Here is a 24,756-nt window from a genome sequence, read left to right on the forward strand (position 1 = left end):
TAAAGCAAGAGCAGGCTTTAATTACAGCAATTTCAATTTTATTAAGACATTCATACAATTCTGGGGAGGAGGAAATCTGAAAAGAAGTCCAAGGGAATAGCAATATACTCTGGTAAGGGTAAAACCACATGTCAGCAAAATATGGCCAACCGGTGAGGAATTCTGATAGAACAAGTGGGATAAAAAATATGGTACATTTAAATTAACACATTCACAAAAGATAACAAAAAGCAAGTGAATCTACAGTATTACATGACAAGTGCCTCTATTTAGCAGACCCACAATACATCGCACATATGTTAGCATAACATAGTTTGCAGACTTTATACAGCACTTATACCTTTTAGTCCACAAGTAAATTACTAAACGGTGGAGAACATCTAATACACGCATCTTAATTGAACATGGAAAGAAATACCTGATAAGGACCTTAATGTTTACAGACCCCATGGCTTTGTAGCTCCAACCAGCCAACTGCCAAGGTTAGAATCTACAACTGTCCGAGAGGGACCACCATTGAAGTCACCTCGCTTTTTAACACATATCGAAATTCTGATCCAAGGTTTAGCATTTGAGAAGAGTTTTTTTTTTCCCCTCGAATAATATAAGCACAATGCAAGTGGACGATCGCTATCACTGCGTTTAAAAAAAATCTCAGGGCTCAAATCAGGTCGGCCACATTCATAGGCATCTCCTCCACAGTTGTATTGTAAAACGTCTCAATGTCCCGAAGAATCCTCTTGTCCTCTTCAGTGACAAAGTTGATAGCAACTCCTTTTCTGCCGAATCGGCCACCGCGACCAATTCTAGCCAGAGTGAAGACAAGGAAAATAGAGTTGCATACAAGAACAAAGTGCAAATCTAAGTGTAGAACAACAAACAAACAAAACTGCAACTTACCTATGAATGTAATTCTCTCGGTTTGTAGGAAGGTCATAGTTTATGACCAGAGAAACTTGCTGGACATCAATCCCACGAGCCTGTAAAAGCAAACAGGTTCCAGTTATAATCAACCTTCAGATACACCAGGCAAGAATATATTTATTTTTTGTTGTTGCCAGTGTATAAGTAACAGATTCCTACAGTTGAAGAAACCCATTGTGGAGCACAGGCCCTAATCTCCCAAAAAGTTTGACTGCTTTGCCATTTTTAAGACCGTTGCAGAGTTAAAACATTTTGGGGTTCAACATTTTATCACCAGCAGATTGTAAACCAACATGTTTTAGGGATACAGCTCCATGAAGCAATTCTCACTCTGCCTCCACCCAAATACTAACCAGAAGGTCAGTAGTGATCAACACTCTACTTGAGCCAGATCTGAACTCCCTCATGATCACATCACGCTCTTTCTGGTCCATATCACCATGCTGGGAAAGAGAGAAAAAAAAAAAAAAAAAAAAAAAAAAAGGTTAGGCATGATGTGGAGCATAAAACCAATGGAGATGTCACTAAGCATGATGCGATGCTGCTTACAGCAGCACAGCACCATCTAGCTGTAGGGCCAGGCAAGAGGCAGTTCTTACTAGAGCAGAGACAGTGAAGTCCCTAGCATGCATCTTCTCAGTCAGCCAATCAACTTTTCTCCTGGTGTTGAGGAAGATGACAGCCTGGGTGATGGTCAGAGTTTCATACAAGTCACACAGTGTGTCCAGCTTCCACTCCTAGAGACATCAACACAAAAACAAGGAATTATGTCAAGCAAAATGCACCATTTATAAAAGGGTTCAATGCCAGGAAAATCTGAACCTGGGGAAAATGCATACATTGTATTCAATTAAGTGTTTATACTGTCGTCTTTAAATCTCAGTTAAAAACATTGGATACAGTGTAACACAGAATCTTGAGACAAAGGACACTGGACATTAAGAAAGAGGTCCCTCCCAGCCTCATTTCCGATGCTGTGCCATTAATCTCCTTCCCTGGTGTACCCATGCTCACACGTCCACAAAGAGCTAAACCTGAGGTTTGGCTCCTGCAGTTTTAGTAGGGTGCTTTGGAGAGAAGGAAATGTAAAGTGTATAGCTCCCACAGTAATATACACCCAAAACTGTACACTTGTTGTCTGTCCCCCTTTGTAATTAGTATGCTGAGTGGTATGATTGATAAGACAACCACCCACCTCTCGCTCCACATTTATGTAGAACTGCTTGATACCCTCAAGGGTAAGCTCTTCCTTCTTCACTAAGATGCGAATGGGATCTCGCATGAACTTTTTGGTCACCTCCAACACATCTGCTGGCATGGTGGCAGAGAGCAGGACCACCTGAAGAAAGAAAGTTAATTCCTTGAGACTCTGGAGACAGAGGTGCTGAAAATAAACAAGTGCTTGATGGAATATCAAAAACCAATCTATTTGTGGCAGTGAGCCTTGAGACAGAGACCAATGAACATTAAGAAAGAGGTTCGACCACGTCTCATTTGCAGCACAATGCACAGTCATCTCCTTCTGCTCAATACTCGGCTAGCATCATTGCATCAAACAAAAGATAATTCTGGATCACACAATTATAGCAGAGTTCTGTTAATGCAGAAGAGGAATTCAATTATTCAAATGACATGAAATCTGTTTGCATTCATTCAAACTGTCTGTGCCCAAAGCAAAATTCTTACTTGAATGTTTGTGCTCAACTTCTGGAAGATCTCGTAGATCTGATCTTTGAACCCTCGACTCAACATCTCATCAGCTTCATCCAGAACAAACATCTTGATCCATTTCGGGGCTTTGCAAAAATACAGTATTAGAAGTCTTACCAAAAAACATAATTTCCATTATCCAAGTAGGTGACCCCCTCCTACCCCTCCACTGAACGAGGCCAAGTTTGATACTTACACAGGTATCTCCTGTTCAGCATGTCAAACACACGTCCTGGAGTGCCCACCACTATGTGGGGGGCCTCAGCCTGGAGTTTCTGCATTTCGCTACGGACATTGGTCCCTCCAATGCAGGCATGGCAGGTTGCCCCCATGTAATCACCAAGAGCCAGAATTACCTTCTGGATCTAATAAGGAAGTGATGGGTGAAAAGAAAAAACACTTGTTCAGGGTAATGCAGTAGAAAGTAGTTTGACAATACAGACAAATAAGGGATGTGGGAATCGCTTTATTTTGAGTGATCAGTAAAAATAAAAACACTCTCCATTGAGGAGTCAGTCCCGAAAGATGGTATGCCATCATGTCACTCACTTCTCCCACAGCAACACACCAACTATTCAATATTGTTCAAATCACAAATTTAATAATGAAACCAGGTCACCTTTCAGACCAATGCAGCCATGGACAGGGACTACACCAATCCTAAGAGGATCCTTATGGATTTGTTTTTTCATATTTTCAGAACATGACAAATTAGGTTTTGAAACAAGTACCTTGGTGTCTGTCCCCAATATGCCGCCTAGGTCTGAGACACAGTTAAGTTTATCGTGACCTCAGGAACAGCATACCTGCTGAGCCAGCTCTCTGGTAGGAGCCAGCACCAGAGCCTGGGTCTCTTTCTGCTCTATGTCCAGCTGTTGCAAGATGGAGATGGCAAAAGTGGCTGTCTTACCAGTGCCTGACTGGGCTTGGGCAATGACATCATAGCCTAATGGTGAGAAGATAAAAATAGTGATGAGTGGAGGAATGCGTCAGAATTTCAGGTTCCAACTCAAAATTGTGTTTAATGGTTGGCAATGTGAGAAATGTACAACTGGTAGTCAGCCTCTGCATGTGATGTGCATTACGGTTGTACTTGGACACTGAGCGTGAAATCCGATACAATTTAACCATTATCTCACTATAATAACTGCACTGTAGCAATGCAAACTACAGGGTTAAGAATTGTTTGAGTGATCAGTGAACAGAAAGCTTGTCCCCATTTCTGAGTAAGTCCCGAAAGATGGTAGAACATCATTTCACTCATAAAAAAACGAAAAGCGGAACATTTCATAGGTGAATTTGGGTCTCCATACCTTTGATGCAAGGAATGATTGCCCTCTGCTGAATGGCAGATGGCTTTTCAAAACCATATGCATATATTCCCCTGAGAAGAGTCTCCTTCAGGTTCATATCATCAAAATTGTCTGTAATCTCGTTCCAGTTGCTCTGAAGGGGGGAGAAAACCTAGTGAGGCCAAGCATCAAGTAAAGCTACATACACATTTCTCAGTAAAGAAAGCTCAATTGTATGTTGTCAGTTTTGATATTGTATTTACCTCGATGACACCATCAGGCTCCATTCCCTCGGGCCCCCCATGGTCTCTATCTCTTGAGCTATTTGAGGGAAAAAAAACAACAACTTTATGGCTCACAGTACGAAAAGACATCCAAGAAGGGGCGCTTTTTGACAAACTAAATATAAGCAGTCATTCTACCACGTGCCATGCTAGGAGGATGTGATCGACCCTGATCTGCATAGGCCAATCGGTGCCTTTGAAAACGCCATAATTTTACGTTCACTTTCAACAATTACGGCGTAAATGCTACGTGAAATGTGCAAGTTATTTAGTGCCGTATAGCAATTGAGGTTACGCCCAAAGTTTCACGTTACAGGGCCTGGGGCTTCGCAGAGCGCACGTGTCAAATTCCACAAGCAGGGCTGAAAAGCGGTCCTTGGATAAGCCCGTTATGTAACCTCAAAAGATTTCGTTCCCACCGACACTTCTACCTTCGTTTCAACCTTAGTATTACGAGCAATAAACTGTCATCTGTGTCTTCAGCACACCCCAACATGGAGATCTGCTGCACTAACGGTTAGCCAATATGTCGGCCATTCGGGGCCTATGCAGCCAACAGAGGCTCCAGCTGCCTGGAGAACTAGGCCGTGCGGCGGTTTGGCCTGACGTTACCTTTGGTTCAGACCGCCACCAGATAATAAAAGCCACAAACCGCTTTAAGATTACAATACAGTCGCGTTACAAGACAGGTTTTACACCTAATAAAGAAAGCACATATCATTTCACCGGCGTGTAACGCTTATTTCTAACTGCGGCTTTGCCTAGACAGGTAGCTAACGCAGAGCTAACTTCCAGCACACCGTGGCAGTGCTTGGGGCCTAACGTTAGCTTGATAATGTCAGTCCATCGTTTAAAAAAAACAGCCCGATACACGGCGGCAATTTACACGAAACCCTTTCTTGTGTCTATAATCTGGATATTGGTGGCTAAAGTCGCCGGCTGAACGTTTTACCTGTTGTAATCAGCAGAATCGCTAGACATGATCCGTTCCCAACTTCGGCATGCGACTGGAAAGATCGTTGATGGCGATGCCAACTGCCTTTATGTAGCCGGACTATTTTCACCGATGAACCTAACGCTCAGTTTCGTCCACGATATGTTGTCAACGCAATGACCAAAAGTTTTCACCTATTATATGGTATTAATTACCCGGCGAACACGAATGTAACTCAGAAAAAGCGATAATAATGTGGAAATTAATTCAGACTACTTTCTGTAGCGGAAGGATATTGCAGTAATAACGGGTGGTGGGGCTGCTACAGAGTCTCTGACAGGTCAAAACTAGGCCTGGCAAGGTTGAGACATTATTACAGCATTTTGGAGCGGACCGACACTAATAAGGGCTCAATTAATGTAAAACTATCACCTTACCATATTAGAAAAAGATAGAGTTTTAAATGGTGCAGTTGTCATCATTACGTGGTTAATGTCAATGCTTAGGTTGAAAAGCTAGAAGGAGGACCATCATACACGTGTGGCTCTGCTGCTCTGACTTATTTCTTTTTGCTAGCCGTGTGTTTACTGCCTTTTCATGATGCTGCTATGTCCACAGTGAGACAGCCCTGCCATAGGCTCCCTACTGCGGTGACCAATGGTGCTGAGCTTAAAGTGTTGGGATCGTACAGCTCCTTGTGTAGAGCCTTAGGGATGCCATCACAGCCTGTTTTTTTTTTTTTTCTTTCCAACATAAGACTACGTGTCAGTAAATAATACGAAGGCAGTAGTTAATGAAATGCGTGAGCGGAAAGAGACGAGCCAGTGCAAGGTTATAATTGTCTTTTCATGTTGAAAAATTGTTTATTGCTCACAAAATACAATATACAATGCTTTGTCCTTGCATAGACAACAGCAGAGCTCTGCTTTACAATAACAATTTCTCACTTCACACACACACACAGACATATCTATATCGATCTGTATTTACACATACATATATAGATATAGATGTATTCATTAAACCCACGGCTTGTTTTGTATTGCGATTTTTGGGTCACGATTTTGGTTTTGGTTCAGTTTGCACATTAGGGGGGAAAAAAACACGACCATATCAATTGTTCTCTAAATTTTGTCTTTTTTTCTCTACGGATTTGGGATTGTGATGGGAAATTAACAAAGACTCTTTCAAAGGCCAAAGTCTTGGCGGTTTACATTATTTAAAGCAAACATATTCACTAAATCATCAGCTGAGCAACCGTAGGTGAATATATATCTATATCTATGTATCTATATATGGCTATCTATATCTCTAGATATAGATATGTCCAAGTCTGAGCATCAGAAGATGTATGGAAAACTAGATATAGATATAAATATAGATAGATAAAGAGAGAGAGAGAGAGAGAGAGAGAGAGAGAGAGAGAGAGAGAGAGAGAGAGAGAGAGAGAGAGAGAGAGAGAGAGAGAACCCAACTTTTCAAAGTTAGTGATTCTTGAAGCATGGGGTAAGCATTCAAATGTCTATCACAAGAACACATTCATCTTAGAGACTGCCTGAGACATTACACAGTGGTCTGTATTGTTGGACCGGAGGAGCAGCGGTGGTCTGGCCCCTGCGGCTGACTTAATGCACTATGGTATAGTAGTTGGAGAGGAGTTCCTCCCCTGGCTTGATGTCTCTGAGCGACACCAGGACGACGCAGCGCACAGGCCTGAGTGTGTCGTGGCTGTAGCTGACATTAGGGAGAAACTGGCGGAGTTCAAGGGGAAACTGGTCGGGGAGGTCGTACTCCTGGTAGCACACGTTGGCAGGCTGTTTGTTGGAGCAGTTGTTGACGTACTGGCCCACCGCCAGCGGGTTTTTTGGACTGGCTGTGAGCCAGCTGGTGTCACTCAGCAGGAAGGGACCGAGCCGATCCCTCCCACTACATGACTTGTACACTACTTTGGAGATGCCTTTATCATGGCCGTCAATCAACACACCGTCAATGCACCGGAACACGAATGGGTTTCTGATGGACTGGAAGAAGATGGGCTCATAGGCCTGGTACACTGTGCCAGGGTACATGGCCACGGTGGCTCCTTTGGGTACAAACCCCCTGGTGACAAACACTCCGGTCCCGGCGAGCGGCAGCGTGCTGGGCCTCCGGTCAATACTGAACCCCATTGACTGAAACATGGCATCATGAGCTGCCTGCGGGCTCACACTGAGGGCTGCTACTGCTGGCTCAGCCGTGTCTGTCCTCAGCAGAGCCCCGAACAGTTTGAGCAAGCTCCGCGACACCTCCTCATCCGGGACCAGCTTGTCCTCAGAGCGCCCGGTCACCTGGCGGAGAGTCCGCTCGTTCTTACCGAGGTTCAGGACGAGCCACGGCACAAACCGGTGCCGGTACGACCTCCATCTGCTCTCAAGTCTTTTTAGAGCCCTCCTAAACATCCAGAGCGGGGTTTGACGGACGGAAGGCGGGGGTATTAATGGATACTAGAATCACTTCCGACTTTGCATATTAAAATAAAAGCACAGTCTATGGACACGAAGTGTGTGTGTGTGTGTGTGTGTGTGTGTGTGTGTGTGTGTGTGTGTGTGTGTGTGTGTGTGTGTATGTATATATATATTAGTTTCTATTTTATTTCCTTTTTGGCTCAATTCACTGTAGTTTCCTTTTTCTCGTTTCAGTCAAGTTTTATTGTTTTAAAATGTTTAGTTTTAGTTTCCATTTTAATTTTATTATTATCATAATTTTGTATTATAATACAAACAATACAAACCCAACACTTTATGAAGGCAGTTGACTCTCAGTCACGAAAACCTCCCAGTCTCAGTAATAAAAACCAGCACCAGCCCCTCTTCATTCTTGGTGTGTTGACATATTTGACCAAACTGACAAAGACTAAAAGTAAAGACATCTCATGTATATTTTTATTTTAATTGGGTCAGTTTTGTAAGTACACAATATCGTTTCAGTTAGTTTTCGTTTTTCTCTAAAGTCTAGTGTTTATTTTTAATTCAGTTAACTAAAATGTTTTTTCACACCCTTTTTCAGTTTTTAGTTTAGTTTTAGTTAACTGCAATAAACTTGCTGCGTTTCTTGTCCAAATCAAATATAACCCATAGCATGTGATTAAACATTATTTTTTTAGCGTTTGTGAATAGATTTGCTTAATGTTTTGTGCAAATGAATACAATTGAGACGCTAGTGATAAATCGAGGTTTTATTTTGAAAATCGCAAGTCTAACCGGAAGCATTATTCTGCGTGACTCGCGTTGACTTCACACGCGTTAGCCAGCTGGATGGGAGAAAAGGGAGTCGGGCAAACACAAACATGGTGAGAAATAGCTCAGTCTTTTGTTTTTGGGATGATACACGTGTAAATACTGTTTGCAGTTACTTGAGGTAATACTCACGGGTGACTAATATAGCCAAGAACAGGCAACGAAGCTCTAATATTCCTACTAAAGAATAAAAACAAAGGTAGCTCTCTAGCCTACATTAGGCTAACTAGCTAACGGGTCAAACGAGCTAGCCTAGCTTGCTAGTTAGCAGCAGCAAGTGACCAGCAGGATTACACTGCGGTAGCGTTTAGCCATTAACTGCTGTCGATTGGATTGCTTGTTAAATGTTATAGAAAACACTGTATAGCACCATTCAGCCCGCTGACAGCCGGCTATGTACTAGTCGGTGAATGACACACTTGTTAGGATAGCACGCTGATGTTAGTCAACGCTACCTTCACCAGATTACCAAGTGTGTGATGTTTGCCGTGAGTTTCACCCTGCTGCAGTTTTTATGTAACAGATACCAGTTTGTTGCGTTAGCTACTATTTAGTATTTACCGAGTAGTCATATGCATAGCGTTGTTGAATTATCATTCAGGGTATACGCTAACCCACTGTGCAAACTAGTGTAGTATCTGCATTATTTCTTAATCTCTCTGTCAATGCTGATTTCGTTCACACCAGTCACAGTGACAGTCTTAAACCAGCACTGTTGTCTTCCTTTGTGTTTATCTGCTTGCAGAACAAGCTGAAGTCCTCACAGAAGGATAAAGTTCGTCAGTTCATGATCTTCACACAATCCAATGAGAAGACTGCGCTGGCCTGCCTGTCACAGAATGACTGGAAATTAGATGTTGCCACTGACAACTTTTTCCAAAATCCAGAGCTCTATGTTTCAAACCTCAAGGGAGCCCTAGACAAGAAGAAGCTTGAGCAGCTCTACAATAGATACAGAGGTGAGAATGTCTAGATACATGTGTGTGAATATAAGAAAATGTTGTGAAATTTCTCAATGTATGTGTAAGTGTTGGGGCTGGGCTATATATCTGTTACATCAACATTTTCTTGGTTTTAAAGTTTGAATTAGAGTAAAGGGATGCAAATTTCTGAATTTTTTTACACTGTTCTAGCTGTTCTTTATCTCTAATTGATTGGTCATATCCACATTACTCATAATTGTGTGTTTAAAAAAAGATTTTGAGAGTAAATATCTAATGAAAGCACCAATAGTCACCCCCACAGTGTCATCAAAATATTGATATCAGTGTATTTGGTCATTTTATTTTATCCAAATCGCCCAGCTCTAGTACAGGTTTACCTTTTTTGTGTCCAGTGTTTTACTATTTAGCTCTTGTCATTTTTCCACTTAGATCCTCAAGATGACAACAAGATAGGCATCGACGGGATCCAGCAGTTCTGCGATGACCTGGGTTTGGACCCGGCCAGTATAAGTGTGCTCCTCATAGCCTGGAAGTTTCGGGCAGCGACACAGTGCGAGTTCTCCAAACAGGAGTTCATGGATGGCATGACAGAGCAGGGGTGAGAATGATATTCCAGCTGGTAGAAACATGAGAGACAAGACAGAGCATCAGTCCATTTTCTGCTTGACAGAGGTGTTGCACTGTGCACACTTGTATCTTTAAAGTTAGTAGTTCATGGCAAGAAAAATCTATCTTCCCTGATTAGGGGTGTAACCATCTACTCAATTCACGGTTTGATTGGATTCACGATACAGAGTTCACAGTTCGATGTTCTCACGATATTTTGAACAAAATTTAAATTAAAAGCAGAGTGAGTGGGATTTGTCGGTTGCAGTTTGTAAACACAGTATTCAAAGCTGGCCCGTCCTCCCTGGCTGAGCTAACCAGCAGCAGCAGGTTTTCCTTGCCTAGGACGGCAGAATGAAATGTAAAACAACCCATTACCGTCCTAGGAAAAAACTTTGGCCTACTGGCACCTACCTGTGCCGGTAGGCCAACAGAAAACGGGCCAACATGGCGTCACTCTTCATCCTCATCCTCTCCCTCAGTGCTTGTCAGCAGCTGAAAGCCAACCTCAGATTCACTCTCACTGTGGATCGAGCTTTGTCCGCTTGGTGTTTCTCCTCAACATGTTTCTTATTTCTACGGTCCACGTCGTTGATTTTCACAGCTGGACAACTCGGATGTCATATTATCGATCAGGCTCGCCTGTACCATTCTTGTGACCATGATATCTCAGGAACGCCTTGAGGGAATTTCTTCAAATTTGGCACAAATGTCACTTGGACTCAAGGATTAGAATTTGGTGATCAAAGGCCAAGGTCACTGTGACCACACAAAACACGTTTCTGGCTATAGCGGAACACTTACGCATACGCTAATTATGACACATTTTCACACAAATGTCAAATAGGACAAATGATTAAGTGATGACATTTTATATATATAAGGTCAACTTCACTACCATCATGTTCTGTAAAAACAGTTCTCTGGCCATTATTTTATGCCATAACTCAGCAGTGGACAGCTCTGCCTGCGAAAGAAAGGCCCCTCCTGTGGCCGCTGCTGCGTCAGTAGAGCTGCTGTAGGGAGAATGTTTTCCCGTCATGTCCCTCTCACTGTCCCGGGACAGCGGCGGTGCTCTGACTACGATACTAGGCTGTTGTTTGTTAAAATGTGACCAGAGGCATTCAAGATGGACACTCAATTCTGACCAGGGCGCACACAGTTTAGTCCAACTGGCAGGTGCATTGTTTGGCCATTTGTTAGCTGAGTGCAGCTCTCCACAGTGTGAACCATGACATCTGACGATGCACATTTCCACAGTTTTGCATCACAAAGTGTCGTGACACGATGTGTTGTTACACCCCTGTCCCTGAATGATACTGTGCTAAACTTTTCCTTCTCAGTGAATACTTGGAGGACTTTGCCTTAAATCTGTTCTGTCTTTCCTCAGGTGTGACAGTATAGAGAAACTAAAGGCTCAACTACCAAAAATGGAGCAGGAGTTAAAGGACCAAGGAAAATTTAAGGATTTTTACCAGTTTACATTTAATTTTGCTAAGAATCCTGGTCAGAAGGGTTTGGGTAAGAATCTTTTCCATGTGGCTTTTTAATTTTGTGCTGTCCACTGACTCGCTAGTTTCAACAGTGTTCGATTTTTTTCACATAATCCCTGTTTTTTGTTTCTTTTAGACCTAGAAATGGCAATCGCATATTGGAATTTAGTACTGGCTGGAAGGTTCAAGTTCCTGGACCTGTGGAACAAATTTTTAGTTGTAAGTTACCTTTTGCAGCCCAGTGTGTTTTTATTCCTTAGTAGCAGTTTTCTAAATTTGCAAACATAATAATTCTCTGTCCTGACGCCATGTTTGACGACGTTTTGCTTTTGTTTTGCAGGAACACCATAAAAGATCAATTCCCAAGGACACATGGAACCTCTTGTTAGACTTCAGCACAATGATCACAGATGACATGTCAAATTACGACGAGGAAGGTGTGTATTGTGTTCATTTTGGGCACAAGATTAATATGTTTTTCACTGTTTGGGTACATGACAGAATATCACTGTATACGTCTATTGTCCCTTTGTGACTAGTAATTGTTCTCCATCCATTTATAAACAACTCTTTAGAGGAAGTGCATATTGTTTGTGGTCTAGTAATATCAGGAAAATAGCATGATTGACCATATGTCGTCACCCAGGCTCTTAAAACTCTATTTTTCTCCCCTTTCTCTCTCTCCCTCACTCTCTGCCTCTCTCTCTGCTATTTTAAGGAGCATGGCCAGTCCTTATTGATGACTTTGTGGAGTTTGCACGGCCACACATTGGGACCAAAAGCACGGCTGTGTAATGGCTGGCCGTGCTCAATGAACATCCATATGAGGTTTCAACATCCACGAAAACACAGCAGTGGTGGTGAGAGGAGAGCAGGGGGACCGCACTGAGCTGAGATCTATGTTGCCTTTTCAACCCTCAGGACTGAGATGTTTTACACAATAGAGACTTTATATATATATAAATGTGTAAATATATATATATATAAATATATATATATATATATAAAAGGCATATCTCTTCGTCGGTCGACTTGTGGTGGTTTTGGGGCTTTTATCTTTAAATATTGGGCGTTCTGTTTGTACTCAAGCCAGCTGGAGATGGGTTACCACCTTGGACCATGCAGCTCTTGTCCCAGTGTTTAGTTGATGTGGTTGGGCTTTGCTGAGAAGCACCTAGATAGACTTACTTTTGAATCATAACCTGAACACAAGGGTCCATGAGGGAATGTCCTTCTTTAAAATATTGAACTGAATTTTAATACTTTTGTGTGCATTCCTGCTATGATTTTTTTTTGTTTTGTTTTTTGTTTTGTTTTATGGAACATTTGTGTGACAGATCAGTATGAAACATTGATTGTAATATTTTTTTTTTGTTCTGTTTTAAGCATAATGCTGTTCCATACACACAAATGTATAAAGATAAAATAAATGTTTCAATTTGGTATCTCTTTATTGTTTCCGAGCCTCTGTATTTGTACCCATGTATATATATTTTTTATTTCTTTATTGGTAATATGTAATCGACTCCTTGATAACAGTCTGTTTCTTTGGTTTGTTGTTGGCTAACTGGTTGTGATGTCAAGTCACTGCAGATGCTTGATGACTGGTTTTAAGCAGAATTATGTCAGCTCAAGGCAAGGAAAGGTCTTAAATAAGGTTTAAAGTTTCATTAGAGTCAATCTAATATCTAGTGAGGAAACTGTCTCACAGTTGTATACCCTGATACAAGGAAGTTTATTGGTCATTATACAACAGGTTGTACAATGAAATTAAAACTCATACGTTTTATCTTGATGGTGAATTAATCCTCTGACTTGATTTTAGCACTAAATTGGCCTTGAAGTCCTAAATTGAACATTGCTGAAACTTACCACTGAGGAAGCCTGTCTTATGCCCTATACCTATGTTTATGTCAATATATAGCATGAAAAAAAAAAAGTTCGATGGAAATAGTAAGGTTAAATACAAATGTGTTTTATTTTTATTCTCTGTGTGTAAAGGGAAAAAAATGATGCTGAGAAATAAATTTTGTATGTAGATATATAATGTTTATACAGTATATGTAGTTTCAGTCGCTCGTCGTGCTGCCCCCTGGTGGACGCAACGTTTCCTACAAACAGATGTGGTTGCTAAGGACAACTGAGCCAACACAAGCCAAACGGGCCGAGCGCAGTCTGGAGCAAGTTGACAAAACTCATGACGGTACAGCTAGCTAGCGTTTCATAACACTGTAGTAGACTGAATAACTGTGCAATTAAGCCTTTATTGTGTGTTGGAGTTTGGATTTAGCCGCTTAGGAAAATGTTAAGCCAGGTTTTAGCCGAGCTAGGCTGGGATGAAGGCTTGGCTGTGCCTGAGGCTAATGCTGAAAACAGAGCTCTTCAAGCTGAGGTGAGCGTCTCTGCAATTAACGTTAAGATAAAGATACTGACTGTAAATAATGGTGAGTTGTATAATGTCATATCGTGGTTACAGCTGTAGCCTTCAGTACTGGTCTGATCATCTACATTCTGCCCCAACAACAGATTTATGAGACGGAGAAGAGGAACATGCAGCTGGAAAACAAACTGGAGGGATTCAAGGACCAAATCAACCTCGAATGTGAGCAGTTGAAAACTGTCAAGCAGGAGCTGTCACACACTCAGGTAGGTTCAATACTGTGTGTTTAAGCATATGTCATAGGCTGTTGTATGACTCTCTTCCACTCACTGATTGCATTTAACTGACAAAAGTGGAGGTATTTTTTTATATATTTAATTATATTTATTCAAGTCAGTTGACCATATATACTTTGTCATGTGCCACCTTTGTTTCTTCACTGTGTTTTCCATTTATGTATTACTCTTTTATTCATGTACATTTATATTATAGCACTTGGGTTAACACAACTTAACAGTTTAAGGTATTGGCACTTCACTTAAGTTTTTCCATTTTGTGAGACTTTGTATTCATGAACTCCATTTCAGATAAATATCTTGTGCTTTTTTTCTGCCCTACATTTATCTGACAGCTGAAATTGCTTGTTTTCCTGTGTTGCAAAATAAACCTTCTACATACAAAACATAAAACCTGACACGCTGTTAAACTGGCCTGCAATAAGCTGGGCAGTTAGACCCACAACATTAACCTCTTCCATGGTGGGGTTTGTCATTGTTGAGCAGAAAAGATGTTATTAAAGCCGCAAAACTTTTAGTGGAGGTTTCCAAATATACCAAAGATGTCCTGTTGGATAGTATTGCACCAGACATGTAGATATTCTTTTTGATGTAATGGTGCAGCCATAAAACAATGGCATCTTGGGTTAGAATTTCAGCGTCATGTAGCTTCACTGAAGCATTGCAAGGGTATTTTTTCCCACCACCTTAAATGAGAATGACAGCCTTCACAATATGCACAGAGTTATATCAGGATGTGTCCCTAAGATCAATTTGGATATGTTTTTTTTTTTTTTTGCACACAGGCTCTGCTTAAGGCTAAGGAGAGAGAGACGGATTTGGAGAGGCACTTCAAAGCCCTGGCAGAGAGAGAGACAGGTCGCCTGCAACAGGAGATGGGAAATCTGGAGAATGAGCTACGACTTCTGAGAGAGAAGAAGAACGCACAAGAGGTCCTTTCCATCAATAGCATATATAATAACGCTCCAAACAAGAGTATTTACTCCTTTGATGATGATCAAAATCATGAAGCAATTACATCTTCGTCACAAAATATTAATACATGCATTTCGACAGAGCAAAAATCAAACTCTCATCAAGTTCATGAAAAGCATGCATTGTTAGTGCTCTGTGCTGAAAGATCCTGCTTACCTTCTGTCCAAACCCTCAGAACACGATCTTCAAGGCCACCCAGAAGCTGGAGGAGCTCAGGGTCCGGCAGAACTGGGACCAGCAGACCCTGGACGCCTGGCTAGAGGAGTCGGCGCGCAAAGACGAGGAAACCATGGCCATCATCAAGTACGCCCAACAGGACGAGCACAGGATCAAGGTAAAGGATGCTGAGGCTTGTTGACAGCACAAACACAAAAATAACAGCCCATTTACCTGGGCAGACAGACTGGCTATCATATTGTTAGCTGTATGAGTACTGCCACTATTACCTCTACTCATAAGATTTATAATAACACTAAACTTTATTTACAGCTATTTACAAATTTACAATTAATGATTCCTAAAAAGCAGGTAAAAATAAGCAATAGTAACATATGAAAAAGAAAAATTGCAGAATATATTCAAATAAAAAGTGGTGGATCAATTAATCAACCAATCAGAAACAGCTAAAGATTAGAAACAATCCAGAAGTGGCCGTTCATTCAATATCCAGCAGTAGTGAGATACAGAAGTGAGTTTGGTGTTCGCTGCTCTCTCGAAACAACAGCTTTATTTTCTCTCCTCATCCAGGTGCTGACTGTGGCTATAGAGAAGAAGACGCTGGAGGCCAACCAAAAGCGCAAAGCACTGGACCGTGAAATGACTGAGACAATATCAGCACAGGTGCTATAAAAACTCACGACACACTGTTAAGTTTGATGATTAAACAGCCATGGGAAACAAGTGCTTTGGTGTCTATGGAACTGAATACTCCTTTATTTTGTCAACAGATTGCTTTGGACAAGACCGCAGAGAATTTACGGCAGGCCCACCTGGAGAGACAGGAGCTGATCCACCAGTGGTCGAACACCATCGAGCACCTGAGGAAACGAGACGCCGAGATGCAGCAGTGTGCACTGGTAACATACACAGCGCAGTCTGCAAGCAACAAAAGACATGCAAAAACAAACCAAATCTGGTAGCTCTTTATTGTCAGATCGGTAATCTATATACAGTAGATCATATTATGATTATAATAACAGGTATTTGAATTAAAAAAACGTATTGTGTGATCCAGCGTCTCGCCGAAGTCAACCAGGACATCCGAGAAAAGAACACCATCATTAAAGAGAAGAAGCACTTTCTGGAGACTGAGATAAAGAACAACAAGGAGTATGAGAGGAAGATTACCGTGGCCAGCCAGCAGGGAACAAAGCTTCGTCAAAATCTGAAGGAGCAGGAGAGCAACCGCAGCAGGCTGAAGGATGAGGTCCGTATCTGAAAGCAGCTTTCGCCACTAACTGCTGTTAATCTGTTAAAGCAACGGTGTGAGTTAAGTCTTGCCTGAAAAATTGTCATTGGTAAATCCCACTGATAAAAAAAATTCAGGTGTAATGGTTCGGTTTGTACCTTGGTTTGTCTCATTCTACATGTGCTCATATGTGTTCTGTCATTTTATATTGTGCTCAAAGAAAAAAAAAACTTGGTGAGAGGAAAAATGTGGTGGGAAAAAAATTATTGTTCACCACACATGAACTGTGTAGTGTTCCAAGGACTACAGAATTACAGTTTTAAGTTTTGATACAAAATTGTCACCCCCTCTAATTGATTTACATGCCTTTGCAGCTGGACAGTATCAAGGGCAACCTGGAAAGAACAGCTGCCGATGTGGAGACTGTGAGGTCGCACATATCCAGCATGAAGAAAGACACTCAGGACAAAACTGACAAGTCAGTAAAACTCGTACAATATGTCGCTCTGTTGTTGATTAAGCACTGTAGTTCACTCGCCACAATCTCTCTCTCTCTCTCTCTCTCTCTCTCTCTCTCTCTCTTGCTCACTGTGTGTGTTTGTGTGTGTTCCTGTGCTGCAGACTGCAGGAGGCCAGGCTCCACAATGCTGGACTGGAGGAGAAGCTGAAGGCGGTGACGCAGACAGCCCTCAGCGTGGAGGAGAGAGCCGCCCAGATGGACCAGCTGCTCAAGGACGAGGAGCAGGCCGTCAAAGTGAGCAGCCTGATACACTGCTAAGGCTCAGTGAGCACTGGCCGGGCTGTTTAGCATTTTCTTGCACAGCAGTCAAGATCATCTTTGTTGTTTTCAGATTTTCAGTGCAGGATTTTTTTTTTCTTTTTTGGATCTTGCACACTAGTTTTTGATGTTGCTTATAGCATTTGTATCAAAAAATATGAAACATGTCGGTGCTGCCCCAGGCAACATAGCACACTGGTGGTCTTTAATAGCAATAAGCAGTAAGTGTTGGAAAACATAAAAAATCCAGGCGTCATGATGTAATCAGTAAAACTAAAATTCTGATTTTGGTGATTAAGACAAATCCACAGGATCTCAACTAGAGGGGCTGGGACATTGTTCTCTGTTTGTAGCCTCACTTCCCACTTCCAGTTTAAAAAAACAAACAGGTAATTTGTAGTCCAAATAAATATATTAATGGTACACACTAGTTTTATAATTAAATGAATGCCGGGGAAGACATAAATACTATCTATATTGATTCTAACTGTATCAAATCTTTGTGTAGTGTGAATTATGATGAGATGCATGGAATACTAGAGCACACACACATCCCATTATTTGACAGTGGCATTTTTCACCAAGCCACAGTGCACTGGTAATGTATACTGTTAAAATCTGTTGGGGCCTTTGTTGTGCACTAGGAGCTGGATGTCCAGCTGCAGCGCCACAGGGAGGCGCTGGCTCATCAGAAACAAGATCTGCAAACTCTTTGGACGAAGGAGAGGGATGCCCTTTCCCAGATCTCGCGGAGCAAAGCTACCATCACCAGCCTGGAGAGCCATCTTGGCAAACTGGATCAGTACTCCCTCAAGCAGCAGGAGATCATGTACAACCAGGCAAGGCTCACCTGTTAGGCTCCAGTCAGTGATGCACAGCCCATGCCAGGCAAACAAACACCATCACCTCTACCACTGCCTCTGATCCTACAACAGCTGCTGCCATCACTAACTGCTCTTGTTGAAATACTTTTCTGCACCTGTGTTTCTGCTGTGCAACCAGAGCACAACTCCTGTTACTCTTGTTAAGTTGTGCTGTCCCACAGTTTATTATGATATGAAACCTAGGCGCACTCGGGGCAGCAGGGAAACCTTCCACCCTGCTGAAGTGTCCTTGAGCAATACCTGAATCTGCACCAGCTCCAGCTCCAGGGCTGCTGCTCTCTAGCTGAGCTTGACCTCTGACCTCTCTCATTCCAATTTCATTTTTTCTCCCCTTGTACGCTGTGTTCTGCAGGAGCTCCAGATCCAGCAGCTGAAAAGAAAACTGGCTCGGCTGCAAGGTGAGGTCAACACAGAGGAAAAGCAAATGTTAGAGGAGAAGGTCACGGAGCTGACCAGTGCCCTGAGCGAGAAGAGGAAGGACGCCAAAATATTCACCACACAGCTCAAGGACCTTGAGGTCAGCCTGTCTTCTCATCGCTTCACTGTAGTATGCAGTGTCACCCACATTTATTTGGGGAACTAATTCTTTCTTTTTCAGAAAACACCTGAGGGTCTGCTGTTGGACACTTTACATTTCTGTTCGTGTGTGCTGTCGAACTTTGCCACAGCTTACAGCACTTGAAAATAATTATAATAAATCAATAAATAAATCATTCCTCTTATATATTGAGGTGCATCTGCTTAATAACACCAGGTAGACCTTCTTTTATTGAGGAAACATTTACCTTTTATATGAATCTAAAAATCTAGTCTTTCATATTTTTCATTTGTTTTTGTTTTTATTTTGTTATGGCCTTTGTTTTTGCCTTTTCATAGTGTATTTTGAAATTGATTACAAAACTACAAATCCACCATGGGACTGGTGAAGATAAATAATCTGTATTTGTTTAGATACTGGTGGTTAGAAAGTGTCTGTCTTGTAATTCAAGGGCAACAGTTGGCCAGCTGGTGTCTCACAGTGCTGTGTCTTTCCTGCTGACAGCACAGCATCTCCTGTTTGAGGAGGGAGATCGAGAGAATGGGAGTGCAGAAGAGAGACCTGACCACCAAGATAGAAGAGCTCAATCTGATCAATGATGTCTCAGAAAAGGAGCTGAAGAGACTCCGGCTCAAGAAACAGGTGACGAACTAACATGGGTCAGAGCCAAATACCTTGAATTCATGTGAATCACTAACTTGGGGATAATCACTGGTGGACTTCCTTGAGTCAGTTAGTATGAAGCAGATAAGATGCACATGCCACTTTTCATCGTCAAGATGTATTTGGGATGTTTATTGTTTGATTTGAAGTGATATCTCACTTTAGTGGAACATTTTCACTATTTTGCACAAATGGCCCCACATGAGTTTATCAGCAGTCAACCATGGATATTAACTATCCCGCTCTCCTGTAGTCACCACAGTGGCTACAGGTTGTGACTTTTTGCAAAACACAAAGTAAAAAATATACCTCTAATGCATCAAAAAATAGAGTGAACAAAATTTACAATCTACACATGCAACTCAATACAGTTTCAGGAAAAATAGTGCTTGAATGTTGGTGGTAACTATCAGTCTTTTTTTACTGCAGATATTATGAAATGTATCTGAAAATGAGCAGAATCTGTATGCAGAGCACCTTGCACTGTGCCCGTTGTCCACCTCTTCTATTCCTCATCAGGACACCATGGTGGATGACAGCATCTTGAAACTGGAAATTGAGCGCTTGAGGGATCTGCTGTACAACAAGGCAGACAGCATGCTGTCCATGGAGAAGAGGAAGCTGGAGCTGCAGACGGCCATGAGAAAGAGAGAGGAGGAGATCAAGGTCTACAGAGAGATGCTCAGTAAGAAGGTCAAGATCAATGATCAAGAGAGACAGGCACTCAGGTAAAACCTCTGGGAAATACAGGCTGACACACAGATTTAACCATAGTTATAGGCACTGTGGAGCGGCAGCTTTTCCTGATTTCGACAACTAGTGACAGCATGATCAAACACATGTCCCATATAGGAATTAGATTAGATTCGATTGCATTGTCATTGCACAAAGTAAAAGTACTAAGACAGATACTACTAAGAAAGATATATATATATATATATATATGTGTGTGTGTGTGTGTGTGTGTGTGTATATATATATATATATATACACACATATATGTGTGTGTGTGTGTGTGTGTGTGTGTGTGGTGTCATCTGATGGGGGATGGAAATTAAAAAGTGTCACATAACGATATGGAAATGACAATACACGTTACTGTCAGCTAAAAATGGAAACAGAACCCTTGCATATATACATATTTTTTATTTAGTTTTTTTTTTTTTTTTTTTTCCAGAAAAGGGCTTGCCTAATCTTAGTTACTAATTCTGTTTCAGTCTTAAATTGCATGAAAGGCTGTCCAAGATTGACATAATGAGAAAGCGCTATGAGGTCTTGACCATCTCAATGGCTGCTCCTGAGGGAGAGGAGGAGAAATCGCAGGCTTATTATATCACAAAGGTGAGAGGTCTTCAAACACACCATCACCTCACATATGGAGCATGATCTAGGTGAGGCTTTTTTGTTTTGATATGAATCACTGGTGTGCTCTTTTCACCAGGCTGCCCAAGAGAAAGAGGAGCTCAAGCGGAAGGGGGACAGCCTGGATGCCACAATTCGCAAGATGGAGGTGGAAAACAGAGCGCTCGAGAACACCATTCAGCTGGTCAACAACAACAACTCGGCGTTCCGTAAATCCCTCAAGAAAGTCGATGAAACCAGTATGTACGAGTGAGCAGAGTGAATGAAAACAACTCAGTGTCAGTGTTATATTATTATCCATCATTGGCAGTGGTTTTGTCAGTATTCGCTCTGCACTTGCACATCAAACTCTATACTTTTTCCAGGACTTTAAAAGTTTTTTTTTTGGAGGTGTGGTGGTGTGTTTTGGAACATAGATGACATTGATCAAAAATAGGCATCACAGAGGCTTTATTCTTACACATGAGCTTGTCGAGACAAGAAATCAAGGGGAAACACATATATCCATCACGGTGATTTTTTTCTCCTCATGAATCTGCAGTATTTTTAAGGGCATTCATTCCATTTTTTTTCCAGTACCTGTGGAAACCACCATCTCTCTCATTACTCTCTCTCTCTCTCTCTCTCTCTCTCTCTCTCTCTCTCTCTCTCTCTCTCTCTCTCTCTCTCTCTCTCTCTCTCTTTCTTTCTTTCTATCTCTTTTTTTGAATACACTACCTATTTCTCTATCTGTACCAGGATAACAATCTAGCTATTTAGCTGTCTTTTGGGTCTCTCTGTTCCCTCATTCCTTCCTTAATCTAACTATTTTATCTATTTTGAAGGAAAGCATAAAACCCAGATGCAAGCAGATGGATACAATGCGTCACGCTTGATTAGCCGGTTGGGTCTGCTTTTATTTTAGGTCCAGAGTACCAGGAGAAGCTGAAGCTGGAAGAGCAGCAGAAGGCAGCGGAAGAGAAACTGATGTTTAAGAAAAGACAAGTCAGAAAGCTCCAAGAAGACATTCAGGTTATTTCTACTGACAGCATGAGTACATGAGTGTATTGGGGATATCTCTACACCACATACAATTTAAAATTCTAATATTTCATCAGAACTGTTTCTGGCATATTAACATTTTTCACTTTTCTTTTTCATTTATATTAAATTAACATCTTATTCTTTTATTCTTGTCTTTTGTTAAGGCGGTCTCTCTCTTCCTCCCCCATGTTCAATTATATTCTGTTTTTTTCCTGTAAGAACAAAAGGAACATTTCTTGCAAGAACAAAAGGGGAGAAATGAACCTGCTCAACAACTCTCTCTATCAGATTGATAGGCATGAGTGTCTGTATGTGTGTGAAAGCATGCTTTGTGTGTGTGTGTGTGTGTTTTTTTGTGTTTCCGTGTGTTCATTTACATACACCTTAGCTACTCTCCACTTCCAGGACATGAACAATACCCTGGGCTGCCTGCTGCAAGACAAGAATGCGCGGAATGAGAAAACAGAGCAGACTCAGTCGCACGTCATTCATCTGAATAAAGTCGTGGCTTCCCAGAAGGAAAAGCTTGACAGAGCCACCAAACAGGTTTAATACACACCATACCACTTTATGTATCACATTTAATATGTTTTATCTTCAAAATGACTAGAATATTTAAAATAGAAATAACATGAATAATTAATATTTTTTCTTCTGTTAGTCAAAACTTAGCATATACTCAGCAAATTCTGTGATTTAAACAGGCTTTTAAAACTTGTATGTTTTATCTGCCCCTATCTTTCTTAAATGAGACCAAATAATTATTTCCCCAAGGAAAGAGCTAACACTGCAGCACACATTAAATACGTAGCTGGTTGTTCTGTGACTGGCTCACAGCCGATAAATTTAGCACTGGAATTATTCTAGCTTGCTGCTGAGCCATAACAATACCTGTTTAGCAAGCTACCATGTCCACTTCTTTGGCAGGTCTCTTCTCTTTGTTCAAATGACAAAGGAAAATCACCAGAGCTCTTTTTTTGTGTGAGAAAGGTCATCATGAGTGGCAGAACACAAAGCCATTACCAATTTGTCTTTCAAAACTTTCAGAACTATCCCAGACCTGTTCAGGTTGTAAAGAAGTGTCACAGGGTTAGTGTCACAAATTATTATGAGGGAATCCGGCAAAGCCCACTCATTTCACCCATGGACGGCCTTTTTTGTTTATCCAGATATTTTGAAAATGCTAACAAGCCAGACACACATGATGCCATGACCTCTGAGGCCTGTGCTGCAGGAAACCAGTTATAATCAAGTCTCACCATGTCCTGCTGTCTCCCTGCTCTTTGCCAGTGCGCTAAGCTGACCAAAGAGATCCGCTCTGCAAATCAAACCAAGACGGAGACATTTGAGGAGCGCGATATCGAGCTGAGGGAGATGAGGGAATTGTACAGGACTGTTTACAGGATGCTGCACGAGGCCACGGAGGAGAAACCTGACCTCAGGGAGGCGCTAGAGAAGTACCTCCTGCAGGTACACAGGCGTACATTAAGCCATATGCTGAGAGAGGCCTGAAGTGTGTAGTTTTTAATCCAACATGATTAAATGCCAGTGATAAATGTAATTCTTGAGTGAACCAGTATAGTTCCAGTACCAACATGACTGGCAATTTTGGTTAAGGCAGTTGCATTTAAAGGGACAGTTCACCTAAAATACAAACCTGTGAATGTGACAATAAGCAAATCAGAGTTTGAGTTGGAAAGTCTTAATATGAGCGGCTGTGTGGCTGGAATTTTAAAAAAAAAAAGAAAAAAAAAAAGATGTTTCCAGTGGTGAAAACCTGTCTGTGTTCATGTTTGCTCTGCCGTTTCTCCCAGGCCAATCTGCCTCTTCTGTCTCCTGCTTCCACTCCTGCCAGCCGCCTGAGCTCCAAGACAAACTCTGCTCGCAGCTCTGCCTCTGCCAGGTCTGACTTCCACATGCTAACTCCAGCTCACAGGTCTGACAAAATGCCTCTGCTGGGGGTGATAGGCATCCCCAGTGTCTAATGAGACTCAGAATCAGTGACCACATCAACCCTGTTCTCCTCCTGCAACCCAACCAAAACTGACTTGATGAGGGCAAATCCCTTGGCTGTCTAGGAAAGAAAGTGGGAGGAGAGAGTGAACGAGTAAACCTCAATAATCTCTGCCGATGGGCTCTTAAGACATGTAGCCAGTCAACAGTAGCAGAGTATTGTTGCACTGGGCAGACAATGTGGATAATTATGTTTGCTTTTCCCTCGGCAAACCTGTTCATTACCTTTATTTAAAGCTTAGAGGAACACTAAGGACTTTGGCTCTCATTTTCAGCATTGTTTGATTTCAATGGCAAAAAGTCAAGATGAGCAAAAGAGTCAAAAATAAGTTTAAAATAAAGAACTCAGTTAACTCTATCAGAAAAAATACAACAACACTATTGGATCAAACAAATTTCTCAAGCTAAGTAAAATAGATATACAACAAAAAGAGTAAAATCGGGCAGCAGGATCACTTAAAACCATCATGATGAATTAAAGCAATCACAAGCAATCTCTGAGCTTTATATAAAGGTAATGAACAGGTTTGTCCAGGGAGAGCCAAATCTAATTATCTACATAGTTGGAAGCTCCCAGGGCAACAACAGCCTGCTAATGTTGACTGGCTGCATGCCTTAAGAGCCCATACTGCAGTTTTTTTCCATGTGGCTGCTGCACTAACACTAAACATTAAATAAAAGGTGCTCACCCTTGTGGCCTGTGTGTATTTTAAAATTGTTTTGTACACTTCTGTTAGCAGATCCTGTGCCACTGTGTGTTTATCAGGGTTGATGTGTGTTCCCTGTGCTGCAGGTCTGTGGGCTCCTCGGCCAGCAGCAGTCCCAGGACCTCTGCACTCCAGTCCCCCACTGTTAAGACGGTGGAGCTGGGCCTGGGTCTGACTGTGACCTCCCCTCCTCGGACCGCCTCCCCGCGTCTCTCCAGCTCGGCCAGCAGCAGCAGCAGCACTCACAGCCACACCAAGAAGGCTTAG

The 24,756-nt window shown here is 41.8% G+C and overlaps 4 protein-coding genes and 4 non-coding genes across 10 annotated transcripts; 2 read left to right on the plus strand and 6 right to left on the minus strand.

Moving 5' to 3' along the window:
* eif4a2 (eukaryotic translation initiation factor 4A2) lies at positions 1–5,317 on the minus strand. Its single transcript, XM_030074699.1, has 11 exons — positions 5,163–5,317; positions 4,190–4,247; positions 3,948–4,080; positions 3,441–3,580; positions 2,831–2,999; positions 2,611–2,720; positions 2,120–2,263; positions 1,524–1,661; positions 1,278–1,367; positions 901–980; positions 1–806 (listed from the first exon to the last, which is right to left on the minus strand). The coding sequence occupies exons 1-11, from the start codon at positions 5,189–5,191 to the stop codon at positions 662–664; spliced, it is 1,236 nt and encodes a 411-aa protein (XP_029930559.1). The 5' UTR covers positions 5,192–5,317; the 3' UTR covers positions 1–661.
* On the minus strand, positions 1,824–2,006 carry LOC115375926 (small nucleolar RNA SNORA81). The gene has a single exon (XR_003929758.1). It is a non-coding gene; the product is annotated as a small nucleolar RNA SNORA81 (small nucleolar RNA).
* On the minus strand, positions 2,352–2,535 carry LOC115375927 (small nucleolar RNA SNORA81). The gene has a single exon (XR_003929759.1). It is a non-coding gene; the product is annotated as a small nucleolar RNA SNORA81 (small nucleolar RNA).
* Positions 3,108–3,181, minus strand: LOC115375928 (small nucleolar RNA SNORD2). Its single transcript, XR_003929760.1, has one exon. It is a non-coding gene; the product is annotated as a small nucleolar RNA SNORD2 (small nucleolar RNA).
* Positions 3,823–3,896, minus strand: LOC115375929 (small nucleolar RNA SNORD2). Its single transcript, XR_003929761.1, has one exon. It is a non-coding gene; the product is annotated as a small nucleolar RNA SNORD2 (small nucleolar RNA).
* Positions 5,318–5,990: 673 nt separating the features above from the next.
* On the minus strand, positions 5,991–7,610 carry setd9 (SET domain containing 9). Its single transcript, XM_030074927.1, has one exon. It carries the CDS (start codon positions 7,580–7,582, stop codon positions 6,770–6,772), a length of 813 nt encoding a protein of 270 aa, XP_029930787.1. The 5' UTR covers positions 7,583–7,610; the 3' UTR covers positions 5,991–6,769.
* A 772-nt stretch (positions 7,611–8,382) lies between these two features.
* Positions 8,383–12,913, plus strand: dcun1d1 (DCN1, defective in cullin neddylation 1, domain containing 1 (S. cerevisiae)). 3 transcript variants are annotated; one of them, XM_030074928.1, is made up of 7 exons: positions 8,383–8,472; positions 9,165–9,378; positions 9,793–9,961; positions 11,360–11,490; positions 11,599–11,681; positions 11,803–11,899; positions 12,181–12,913. In XM_030074928.1, the coding sequence occupies exons 1-7, from the start codon at positions 8,470–8,472 to the stop codon at positions 12,255–12,257; spliced, it is 774 nt and encodes a 257-aa protein (XP_029930788.1). In that variant the 5' UTR covers positions 8,383–8,469; the 3' UTR covers positions 12,258–12,913. The 3 variants fall into 3 exon arrangements, with proteins under 3 accessions (XP_029930788.1, XP_029930789.1, XP_029930790.1); XM_030074929.1 differs by lacking the exon at positions 8,383–8,472 and adding an exon at positions 8,477–8,540; XM_030074930.1 differs by lacking the exon at positions 8,383–8,472 and adding an exon at positions 8,600–8,618.
* Positions 12,914–13,764: 851 nt separating this feature from the next.
* On the plus strand, positions 13,765–24,756 carry ccdc39 (coiled-coil domain 39 molecular ruler complex subunit). The gene is made up of 20 exons (XM_030073998.1): positions 13,765–13,854; positions 13,989–14,108; positions 14,924–15,070; positions 15,289–15,447; positions 15,861–15,953; positions 16,061–16,189; positions 16,348–16,539; positions 16,896–16,999; positions 17,143–17,275; positions 17,944–18,138; positions 18,536–18,700; positions 19,226–19,363; positions 19,904–20,112; positions 20,602–20,725; positions 20,826–20,985; positions 21,651–21,757; positions 22,175–22,315; positions 23,060–23,239; positions 23,584–23,672; positions 24,576–24,756. Exons 1-20 carry the CDS (start codon positions 13,765–13,767, stop codon positions 24,754–24,756), a joined length of 2,856 nt encoding a protein of 951 aa, XP_029929858.1.

The sequence above is a fragment of the Myripristis murdjan genome, chromosome 17, assembly GCF_902150065.1.
Source record: "Myripristis murdjan chromosome 17, fMyrMur1.1, whole genome shotgun sequence".
Classification (NCBI taxonomy): domain Eukaryota; kingdom Metazoa; phylum Chordata; class Actinopteri; order Holocentriformes; family Holocentridae; genus Myripristis; species Myripristis murdjan.